This window comes from Phoca vitulina, unplaced genomic scaffold (genome assembly GCF_004348235.1).
Source record: "Phoca vitulina isolate PV1807 unplaced genomic scaffold, GSC_HSeal_1.0 scaffold41, whole genome shotgun sequence".
Lineage (NCBI taxonomy): Eukaryota > Metazoa > Chordata > Mammalia > Carnivora > Phocidae > Phoca > Phoca vitulina.
In genome coordinates this window covers 16211381-16222838 of record NW_022589744.1, presented here as the reverse complement: position 1 = coordinate 16222838, position 11458 = coordinate 16211381, and the positions used below count along the sequence as shown (strand labels likewise).

Here is an 11458-nt window from a genome sequence, read left to right as displayed (position 1 = left end):
GGGGGGGCTCACGGTCTGCTGTGGGGGGGCTCACGGTCCAGCTCACGGTCCATTGTGGGGGGGCTACGGTCGGCTGTGGGGGGGCTCACGGTCCAGCTCACGGTCCATTGTGGGGGGGCTACGGTCGGCTATGGGGGGGCTCACGGTTGGCTATGGGGGGGCTCACGGTCCGCTGTGGGGCCAACAATGAGAACGAGGCCCGGAGCCCTGTGATGTGGCTTCTACGTGAAGCTGTCCCCCGGGCGCACTGCTGAGCCCTGCAGTGCCAGGAGCAGCTGGGGCAGGCACCCATTACGTGGGCCATGCCGAGGGCAGAGCCCGCATGCTGGCCTGTCAGCCCGCAGCCCGCACCCAGGGCAAGAGGGGCCCCGAGGCAGGAGGGCGGCAGTGACGCCCCTTCGGCAGCAGGCCCTCGCGCCCACATGGTCGAGGAGCACCGGGCAAAGGGCTCCCGACAGCCGCTGAAATCGGCGTCCCCACGAAGTGCCAGGAGAGGCTGGGGTGGGCCATACGCCCGCCCAGCCACTGTCACACACACAGGCTGGGCACCGGGGCACCGCGGGGGCAGACGGGCCAGAAACACCACGGACGCTCCACACAGACATGTCTCCATCGTCCAGGAGACACCAAACAGACCAGACATCCCCACCCCTCAACACTGCCATCCAGGTCACCAAGGGCCATAGCACCTGCTCTCTTCTCCTCGAGGCCGCGCTGCCCGGTAAGATGGCAGTGGGCATCCTCCCTTCGTAAGCGGGACCCCGAGACGGGAGGGAAGAGCCCCCCGGAAGCACACACGCGTGCACACACACACATGCCCGCGCAACACCTGGCCCCAGCTCCTGCCCCGGGGCCCTGTGCTAGCCGTGGAGGTTACGGGTGCAGGCTGGCTGAGGCCTGGCCTTTAGCCCTAAAGCTGCTGGTGCCAAAGCGAGGGGACGTTCGCTTCCGTGTCTCCTAACACGTCGCCGTAACGCCAGCCCCTGTGAATGCCCGTTTAAGACCACACCTGGAGTGCCCCATCTGGTCCCCCTCCTCTGCACAGGGCGAATCCGAGGGGCAGGGCCCACCAGAGCGGGAGGCCTGGAGTGACGGCAGGCCCCGCGGCGCTGCCCCGTCAGGGCTCAGAGCTTAACACACAGACGTGCCAGGGAGCAGAAGACTCAGCAGCTGAGCTGGTGACCAGAAGCAGCAGGGTCTGCAGCTGCACACGGACACTCTGGACGCACCCCATCCTCGAGACCCGGGATCCAGTCCCCTGGCTCGACTCGGCGTGGTGTTTTCCCCTCTCTTCCTCTTGTTTGTTTTCAGGTTTTGCTTTTGCGTGCTGCCCAGAGCAGAGACCCACAATCCAGAGCTAGCTACTGGGACCCGGGGAGGAGGGGCGGCCCTGCTCCTGCCCAAGCCTGGCCAGCCCTGTTGCCTCCCAACACCCCCACAGGAAGCTGGGGGGCCCCTCGGCTAACAGCCCCCTATGGAGCTCACCCCGTGCTCTCCTCACATCCATGCCTACGATGAAGCTGCTCCCCAGACAAGGCTGCCGGCCTCGACCAGAGCAACACAGGGGGCTGGCCATGAAAGGTGGGACCTCGCGGGCACAGCAGGGCCAGGGAGCGCCCACCAAGACCCCCTGAGCCCAGGCCTCAGGAAAACGGAGGACCCCCAAAAGGGGTCCCTGAGGCCCACACTCTTCTTACTGAAGATCAGAGGAAAAACGAAGCAACTTCAGTCGAGGGACATGTGTCCAGCAAACAAGGTCCTGGGGCAAAGAGAAAGAGAGGGGAGTCCTGGCACCATCTGGACTCAAAAAGCTGGCTGACCACACGCTGGCCGTGCCGACGCCCACCACGCTCGAGGGAGTCCTCTCTGCGCTCTCAGGACCTCTGGCCAGGCATGCTTTCTCCAAGTCCTTCCCCGGGCACCTGATGCCATGCTGAGTACCACAAATCACAAACCGACAGGCGCGGGGCAGTGCCCGGGGAAGGCCTGCCTGCCTCTGTGCCCTCCAGGCCCCTGCACATCAAACGCCAGCCGGGCTTTGATGTGCGGCTCCTCCGGAGGGATCGGATTCCCTGTGTGGGGATCTGAGGGCAGGCCTGTAAACAAGCCAGGGGAGGGGCGGCCGCAACGGCTTCTGGACCTTCCCGGCCAATGAGCAGAGCTCTCCCTCCAAGAACAGCGCACCGGGGACGGTCCTGAGCTTCGGCCCGCTGCTCCCTGCAACAGAGACCTCAGCAAAGCCCCAGGGCTCTCGGAGGGAGCCGGGCCAAGGGCCTCCTGAGGACGACCCCGTGCCCCGGCCCAGCCAGAGCCACAGGCCTCACTCAAGGCCGGGCCTGGTGCGGAGCCTCCGTGGGCGCCTGCCCGCCCCTCGGCAGACGTCGCCCAGCCCGGCAGGAGGACGCTAGCTCCACCTGCGGCCAGCAAACGTGCTCCTCTGGTCGGGCCAGGGGCCAGCAGGCACGCCGGGCAGGGCAGAGCTTCTGCACTCACCACAAACGTGCTGTCCCCACAGGCATGAGACGTCCGTCCACCTGGGGCCAGCTCCCGGCAGGGCACTGGGCTTGGGGGGGGGCAAGCCAGGTTTCTGGAGACCTTTCTATTTACCTCACCTATCTGGGCCTGCCCAAGACGGGCGGGTCCAAACACAGGTGTTGCCAACACAGGCCTGCCACCGCGTTCCCCAGGCCAGAACAAAATGGACAGAAACCAACCCAAACCAACAGAGCTGGGACTTCAGGCTCAGCTGCCACCGGGAGGCCCACCTCAGGCCAGGCCACACCCCAAGGGGCCAGGCCACACGTACCCCAACACAGAAAGGAGATTAGGACCGGACGGAGCCACAGGGTCCCCTCCTCCAGGGCGGACTGAGCAGGGACAGGTTCAAGACCGAAGTTTCCTTTCCTTCCCAAGGAAAGATGGGGGACGGTGGCCAAGAACTCTGAGCGAACACCCTCCTCAGCGGGAGCACGGCTGGTCCCCAAGCTCACAGGCAGCCCCCTCTGCAGCCCACCGTGCCCCGGGGTCACACAACCCTGAGTGAAACACGCGGACAGCCTGCCCTTCCCAGGGACATCCGAAGCCCTGTGTTTCCCACCAGTGAGGTGAACGGCGCGGACACAGAGCGCAGGCTCGGCCTGCGTGAAGCCAGGCGGGGAGCAGGGGGAACCCGGGCACCAGGGACGAGCCTAGCCCGGGAGTTGCAGGCCCGAGCCCCTCTCCCTGCGGCAGAGAGCTGGGAAGTAGGGAGGACCGGCCAGTCCACACGGAGGCCAGCAGTGTCCGCGGCGGCTCTCAACCCCACATACAGCATGTACGTGGCTACAAGCCATGGGGAGGCCGGTCCCAGTGTGAGATGCGCCAGGTTTCAAAGCCCTCCCTCCAACAAAGAATGTAGAAATACCTCATTTTCCTGTTAATCACGTGTGCAAAGCCTAACATTTCGGACACACGGAGTCAAGTCAATCATAATCCCAAAATTAATTGCACCTGTTCTTCCCGTTCTTTGATGTGGCTACGGGAAAGTCTGAGTTACCTCCGTGGCCCGCACGCACAGCACAGGCCGCATGTCCAGTGGCCACTTGGCTGATCCACACGCTGGGGGTCAGGGGTCAGGGCAGGCCGCTGTGCAGAGGAGCCCCCACCTGGCCACAGCGGCCCCGGGATGCTGTGCTGCCCCCCCGACAGCTCCCTGCAGGCTGCTCTCCGACACTCACCTCTCCTGAGAGCGTCAGCCAGAAAAACCAGCTTCCCGCTCACCCCACTCTGCGGAGACTCGGAATTCCCAGAGCCGCCGGCCCCGGCCGGCACGGGAGCCGCGGTGAGTCAGCGCGTGTCGTCCCCCCGGGAGGGCCTGTTGGGGGGGCCACGCACGTGTCCATGTCCGCAGCATCCCTACGTGGTGGGCCGCCCCCACATGGTCCCAGTGCGCATCACCAGCTCATCAGGCGCGGGCCGTGACCCGGGGCCGAAGATGTCACCTGCCCTCCCTCACGTGAACCCCGCCCTGTGGTTAGCGAACACCAGCTCCCAAGAAAAGCCGCACCACCTTTACGATGAAACTCAGCGCAGGGCCTATCTGCTGGCCTCGCACCCCTCCCCGAGAATGCACCGCCGGCGGGGACCTGGGGGCCCAGACGGGCAGCTGGCCAGCGCTGGTGGCACTCAGGAGCATCCGCACAGCACTGCGCACAGGCGCTGGGAGGACGCTTCTAGAGAGCGCGGCGCGGAGAGGATGCACACTGCTCTGTGCACAACAAAGAACACCCACGCGGGCACGTTCACGGACGCCCCGCTGCCAACCAGACGCTCAGCTCCTCCTGGCGCGAGGCCACTTCTCCCAAGAGCTGCCTCCACCCCGTTCGGTTCCTTAAACTCCATCGGCAGTTTCCCGGCCGGTGGTCCTGAAAGGCGCGTCACCACAGGGGATGCTGATTCCTTTAGGATTTCAGTTTCCAGTGCGGCTCGTTTTGTTTTTAGTTGTACCTACAGGTGCCTCCTCTGGAGGGAGCGTCCTCACGGCAGGACGGCCGGGCTCCCTGCCTCTGGGCTACTCCTCACCAGCCAGGCCCAGCTTCGAGAGCAGGGCCTGCTGTGTCCCCTCCCCCAGGCAGGACTCCCAGCCTGCACCCACGTCCCGCTCCTCCCGGTGGACCCCGCCTGCCCTTTGGCGGAGTGGTCTCGGCAGCTTCCTCCGGGCACGGGCAATTCCAGGCCTAGAAACGGCTTTGTTCCATCCTCCCCCCCACTGATACTTCGACGGATAGATAATTCTAGAATAAACACTTTTCCTACAGTTTTTGCAGGCACTGCTCAGCCGCCTTCCCGGTGCTGCGGCCGGGGACCTGAGGCCCTTCTGCGGGCGGGCCTGCCGTGTTTCTGAGCGTTGGGAACGGACCCTCCAACCCCAGCTCCTGGCGCTTCACGGGGGGATCGGTCAGTCACAGCTGGTCAAGTGGCCCCAAGCCCGGGGGTGTGTGCCGAGGCTCACGGGTCTGAGGCCCCGCTGTCCTGCTCACTCGCCTGTGGGAGCCACCGGGGGGGGGGGGGTCAGGCTCTCATATCCCCCATTGTTGGAACAGCACCCGCAGTCCGGAGAGCCCTGAGGCTCACCGTCCCCAGAACACGGCCTCCAGTACCAGCAGTACAACGCGGGAGGGGAGCTAAGGCCCCCGCCTTCGTACGCCTCCTCTATCACTGTCTTCCCCCTCTCGCCTCCTTGCCCAGCCATCACCCACCCCACCCACGATCCGGTGCGGCCACTGCCTGGGCTCTGCCTTGTATCTTTACGAAATCCTTCAGTGTTGGTCTAGTCGCCTTTCAGGAGGAAGACCAACAACACACACTGTCCCATGAATCCTTCCTGTTCCTCACTCCTGCTGCAGGGCCTTTGCACTTGCTGTCTCCTTGCCCAGAAGGCTCCTTCCCAGATCCTGGTGCAGCTGAGACCTCCCCCGCCACCCAGAAAATGTTGCCCCGTGGCCTCCCAGGGTGCCCTCCCTTCCGCTCTGTGACATCTTCTTGTAGCTCTGTACCCCTATCCGTTCCTGTGCCCCTCTCGGTAAGCTCGGCAAGGCCAGGCCCCGGCTGCTTCCTGCAGCCCCGCCGGGCCGGAGCGGTCCAGACGAAAGAAGGACAAACAGACACAGCCACTGAGGGCAAGCACCCGCAGCCCTGGCCCCTGAGCTTTGAGGAGCACCTCCTCCTCCAGGTATCCCATCCTTTCTCCGGAAGTAGGGTAATAGCAGCCCGGCCTCACCCAGCTAACGGGAAGCCCAGGTCGGACAACACACCACTGGCAGTGCGGGGAGGCCACCACTGCGGCTGGCCAGCGAACAGGGGGCTGCCAAGTCCTCCTGGGAGCGCCGGGGAGGAAGGCTGGCTGCCAGGGCCCAGGCTCGGGGGGAGCGGAAGGGAGCCATCTGGTCCTGGCACCGCAGCTCCCACAACCATGTCATTAAAAGGACCAGCACACTGGGGCGCCCGGGGGGCCCAGTTGTTGGGCTCTGCCTTCGGCTCAGGTCAGGATCCCAGGTCCTGGGATCGAGCCCCGCATCGGGCTCCCTGCTCAGCGGGAAGCCTGCTTCTCCTTCTCTGACTCCCCCTGCTTGTGTTCCCTCTCTCCTGCCTCTCTCTCTGTCAAATAAATAAATAAAATCTTGTGGGTAAAAAAAAAAGCATTTAAAAAATAAATAAATAAATAAATAAATAAAAGGACCAGCACATCAGAAACAGGAGGAGGAGCCCCAACAGAACAGCTCAGGTGGGGGGGGGGGGCAGGAGTCCGCTTCTGGGACAGCAGGGGCCATGGGCACCGCGATCAGAGTGGGCTGTCCTATGGCGAGGCTCTGTCACCAGGAGGGCCCTACCCGGAGTCCCCTCTTCCAAACACACAAACCACAGGGCCAGGGCTGTTCTCAGGACTGGAGACACATTCACTCACCCCACCCTCACATCGCCCTTGGGAGGCCCACACACAACTGGCCCAGGGCCACACAGTGACCACCACACCCTCCCACGGTCCCTTCCACTCCGCGAGCCAAGACTTTCACAAGTGGACAAAGACTTCCATGCCAAAATGAAAGACCAAAAAGTAAAGTGCTACTGTTCTGATGCCTTCAGAAATAACATTTAAACCGTCAATTACCAGATGGAAACTGACACATCAAACACCATTAAGATTTCCTTTTTAAACGTGACCCGTTTTCACGATAAGGAACTTTTATACCTAAAGCATTGGTCCACTGAGGAGCCCAGAGCCCCCTGTTCCCCTCACTGCTCACTGAGCCCCCCATAATGACAGAAGCACAGCTTTGCCCTTCCAGGAGGACACAGACGGCCCCACTGTCATGAGAGAAAACCCAGTAAAAAAGATGAACTGTGGGCAGCCAGGACCTGCTGGACAGGCACCTCCCTCATCTCAAACCAGTCCTCTCACCAGGATCACAGAGCCCAAAAGGCACGGCCTCAGGCCACGGCAAACCTCAGGGCTGTGGCTCTGGACCAGCCCCACTGACCCAGCAGCATCCTCTCCACACAGTGGGGCAGAGCCCGGAACCTGCCCACCAACGCTCACCTGGTCTGTGCAAAATGGCTGAGAAGCTCCCAGAGCGTCTGGCCCGAACAGAAAGTGTCTTGCAACCTAGAGCCATCATCGAGCTGCAGAGCGATGCGAACCTGAGGGGTGCAGGCGTAGAAAACCAAGTCAGGAAGGAAAGCAGCTGTCCCACCCCAGGCCCACGTCCGAGTCTCAGGGCACAGGTGAGAGAGCCCTGTCCTTCGGAGCTGCAAGGATCTTGCGGGCACGTGGGAAGCTGCCCCCTGAACGCTCTGCAAACGCCTGCTTGTCGCTGTGCTGTAAGTTGCCGTACCTGGGGCTAACCTGTCGTGCAGCAATAGACCACGAGCGTGCTGGGCCTCCTGAGCTTTCTTCACAAATGAGCACAAATTTGCAGCTTCGTGGTTAACAACTACGTTCGTAAGTAGGGACTTGGGTCTATAACCCAAAAGAAAAGAAATTCCTCTCTGGTCCCTCTGCAGAGTGACAGACACACTAGGGCACGCATGCAAAGAGCCTGGAGGCGAGCGTGCGTCCAACACCCACGAGCACCTCCCTCAGCCCCGCCTGTCACGGCCGAGTGCTGGGTTCTCCAGTCCTACTACGCGCCGCTCTGGCCAGACACGTGGTCAAGTGCACATCTGCACTGAATCCCAGTAACAAAGGGGAAGTGCTCTGGGTGCAGGTGCAAGAGAATCTTCCTACGACCCCCAGCAGCCCCAAGGAATCGCCAAGGGAAGTCAGGGTTCCTTCCACTTGAAAGTTTGAGAACCACAGTCGTGAGGAAAAGAGGGCTGCTGGGGCCAGTCCCCACTGCCCGAGTCCTGGTGGGCTCCGGAGAGCTAACTGACGTCCTCAGGGCCCGAGCTTCCTTGCCTCTTAACAGGGATGGAGGCTGCCTTCCCTGTGGTGTCTGCAGGACCCACAGAGACACACAGAAGTGAGCAACCAGCACTGTGGTCGTCTACACCCGTGATAACTGTGGGGTCATCCACTCAATCTCTAGAACCTAAAAGCTACTGATACGGTGGACCACCGCAGGCCGTGGTCAAAGACTCGGGCCGTGGTCCAGGCGAGGCCCGTGAGGTCCTCCTCCCAAAACTAGGCTGCACTCGACATCCCACAGACCTCTGCTGGCTCCAAGCGCGATTCTATGACCAGAGTCACCAGGCTGGGCAAGTGCTGCTGACAGACCACAAGTAACCTCCCCCAGAGACAAAGTCAGAGCAAAGACTGAAGAGGCTCCCTTCCAATCCACAGGTGACCCCCAGACAGCGGTGTGGGTGTGAGGACACGGCCTCGCCCGGCACACTGGCCTCCGTTTACCCTCACGCTCCTCTGACCGCTGCAACAGACCTTCCCGTCTGCTCAGCATGCCGAAGCATCCTGCAGCCCAAACAGCCTGAACGCAAGAGCCAGAAGCAGCAGTGTCGCTGGCCACTCCCTGAGAGCCACCTACCATGTTCTCAGGCCCCTCGCGGCTCCGGGAGATGGGCACCATCTCCAGCTTGGCATTATTGGGCAGATTGGCAAATCTCCACTGGAGAGAGAGGTCAAGCACGTTCCTCTGAAACCTGCAAAACAAGCCACAGCTCACAGGCTGCCCTGCAGATCCTAACACAGGCCAGCTTCCATACAGCGCCCGGCACAGCCCTGCTAGGAGCAGGGGACAAGCTGAGCGATGTGCATGTCCATGCAGCCACCTCCCCAGCCAGTGCCCCCAAGGCTGCAGGAACAGAGGTAAGCCTGCAAGCTTGCAGGGACAGAGCGGGTCCCTGTCTGCAGTGCGTCTTCCAAAGAAAAGAGAAAGTAGGCACTGACTCAGCTTTAAGCATACAGGGACAGAGCAAGAGGGAGAAACCAGAAACGGGTCACCCTCTGGGGCAGACCAAGGGGCTGCCCACCCCCACCAGGCCTAAAGCAGCAACAGGCCCAAGTACAGGCTCAGAAAATAAAAACACACCCGGGGCGACTGAGGGGCATGTACCTAGCTCTGCTCAGAAAGTTCTAACCTGCTTCTGACAGGTGGGGGGGGGGGGGGAAGAGAGCACACGGCTCTATAACAGCACGCCAGGGGACAGCCAGCACGGAGCACAGCCCTGGGATTCTGAGTGGCAGCACGGGCGAGGCCCAAGAAAGCAGGCTCCCACACCACGGGTTCCTCTCTGTCCCTGATTGAAGACAGCCATACCACTAAGACATGCTGCTAAGGTGAAAAGCTCCTCAGGTGGGACAGAAACCCACCCCCCACCAAGGCGGGGTTCTGACCCTCTTGTTGTTTCAGACCACTCGAGAATCCGGTGAAAGCCCTCTCTCTAGAAAAATGCCCACACACAGAGACCCATGCATGCAACTCCAGGGCCGAGAGGCCGCCGGAGCCGCCCAGTTTGCTGAGCTTTTCCCATTTCTGCAAGACCACGTCCTCTTGCCCCCAGAGCCCCACCAGGAACTTATACAACCAAATGCACAAAAACCCTCTGCAGAGACCCCTAAAAAAGACACATCCACATCCTAACCCCCAGAACCCGGGAATGTGACCTTACTTGAAAATAAGTACTTTGCAGATATAACTCAGTTAAGGATCTCGAGATGAGGTCATCCTGGATTGGGGTGTGCCCTAAATCCAATGACAAGTGTCCTTATAGGAGACAGAAGAGGAAGAGACACACAACACAGAGGGAAAAGGCCACCTGAGGAGGAGGCAGAGGCTGAGAGCAAGCCCAGGAGCCCCCAGAAGCCGGGGCAGATAAGGGAGGCTCCTCTCCTAGAGGCTTGCAGGGAGTGTGGCCCTGCCCACGCCTTGACTTTGGGTTTCTGTGAGAAAATGAACATGTTGGCTTAAGCCCCAGGCAGCGCGCTGGGGAGGGGTGCACGGACTTGGACCCTAGCAAACTCACTTCAGATCGTATTCGCTGGGGTTGAAGTCCTGTCGGCGGCATGTGTCCTCCAGAACCTAGGAGTCAGACGACAGGCCTGTGAGCCACGGTGTCTGGCCTGGTGGCTGGGTTGCCAGGCACACAGTCCATCTCTTGATGAACTAACTGGCTTTGCCAGACCAAGCTTAGCCCAGACCCCATGCTGGACTGTCCATTCCACAGATGCACACACCTCACCTGCAACTCCTATTCACCCTGCTCTCCTCACTGGGCCTGCCTCGCGGTCACCCGGCCTGCGGGACTGCCCACCACCGGACCTCTTGCTACGCGCTTTGGGAATAAGGGTCAACCTCGGGCCCCACCGCCCGCAGGGCTTCACCGTCCTCCCCACGAGCCGCCGGCACAGACGGCTCCCCGCTTCTGGGCCCCGAAAGCACACTGCTCAGTCCGCCACCGCCCCACCCCGGCGTCCCCTCCCGGTACGCGCACCGGCCCCTGGACAGCGGGGCCCGAGAAGCCTCTTTAATGCAACAGCTGTCCCGGAGAAAGTGCAGCGAGTGACTCAGCAAATCGGTTTCCAGGCGCCAAGGCCGCACACCCAGGGGACACCGGGCCGGAGGACGCCCCGGAGCGGGGACACGGCTCGGGGCTCTGCCGCGGTCTCCGTGGGGCGGAAGGAGGTGCCGCCCCCCGACTCCCGCCAGCCCGACCCCAGCCCCGCGGGGACCCGCGGAGCCCGGGAGCCGGGAGCCCTGCGCGGAAGGGGGCGGGCCCGCCGCGCCAGGAGGCCGCTCATTGGCCGCCGCGGGCCCCTGCCCCCTCAGGCCCCGCCCCCGCGGCCTTCCGGAGCCAACCGCAGGCGCGGGCCCGCTACCGCGCCCCCGCCGCCGCTCGCCCGGCCGCCGCCCCGGCCCGCCGCCGCCGCACCTGCAGCAGCACGGTGCTCGGCGTCACCTTCACCGTGTGGCGCCGCCCGTTCGGGGCCAGCACCGACACCGCCGAGCCCCCGCCGCCAGCCGGCGCCGCCATCTTCCGCTCACGTGACCCGCCGCCGCCCGCTCGGCGTCAAACCACTTTCTCGCTAACAGCCCGGACGCACAGCCACGCGGTGGCGGGGCGGGGCCTGGGGGGGCGGAGTTAGCGCTCGTTTCCGGGCCCGCCCCGACATCCGGGTCCCGCCCCCGGCTCGGGCCCCGCCCCGACGCCTTCGCTGAATCCCAGCGCGCTCGTGACACGCGTGGTCCGGCGCGGACACCCCAACGGGCGCTGCGTGGCTGCGGGCCGCGACCTCGCGTGGCCTGGGCTCCGAGTTCCCACCGGGCCACCGCGCCTCGCCGGCCTGGGCCTCGCTTGCCCTTCGGCCTCCCACCCCCCACCCCCGTCTCCAACGCCCGCCCACCTGCCCCCCTTCCTGCCCACTTCCCCCCAGGCCCCTGTGGTCGCCTCCGCCTGCGGCCCTGGGGGCTGGTGTGAAGGTCGGCCATAGGCTCCAGACCAGAGAGAGTGCATTCGCTGAAAGTCAGGC

General features: G+C 63.2%; 1 protein-coding gene across 7 annotated transcripts in view; it reads right to left on the bottom strand.

Annotated features, from left to right (window-relative positions):
* Positions 1-11053, bottom strand: part of ASPSCR1 (ASPSCR1 tether for SLC2A4, UBX domain containing) — a 25603-nt gene extending 14550 nt beyond the window's left edge. For 2 of the 7 annotated variants that reach the window (XM_032429699.1, XM_032429698.1), the window contains exons 1-4: positions 10861-11053; positions 9955-10010; positions 8517-8631; positions 7076-7176 (exon numbers count right to left, since the gene is read on the bottom strand). In XM_032429699.1, the coding sequence (XP_032285590.1) occupies positions 7076-7176; positions 8517-8631; positions 9955-10010; positions 10861-10962 (374 nt within the window). In that variant the 5' untranslated portion in view covers positions 10963-11053. Of the gene's footprint in view, positions 1-7075; positions 7177-8516; positions 8632-9600; positions 9696-9954; positions 10011-10170; positions 10389-10422; positions 10704-10860 lie in introns of those variants that run through there. The other 5 variants (XM_032429701.1, XM_032429703.1, XM_032429704.1 and 2 more) reach the window with 5 other exon arrangements.
* Between the last annotated feature and the right edge of the window lie 405 nt (positions 11054-11458).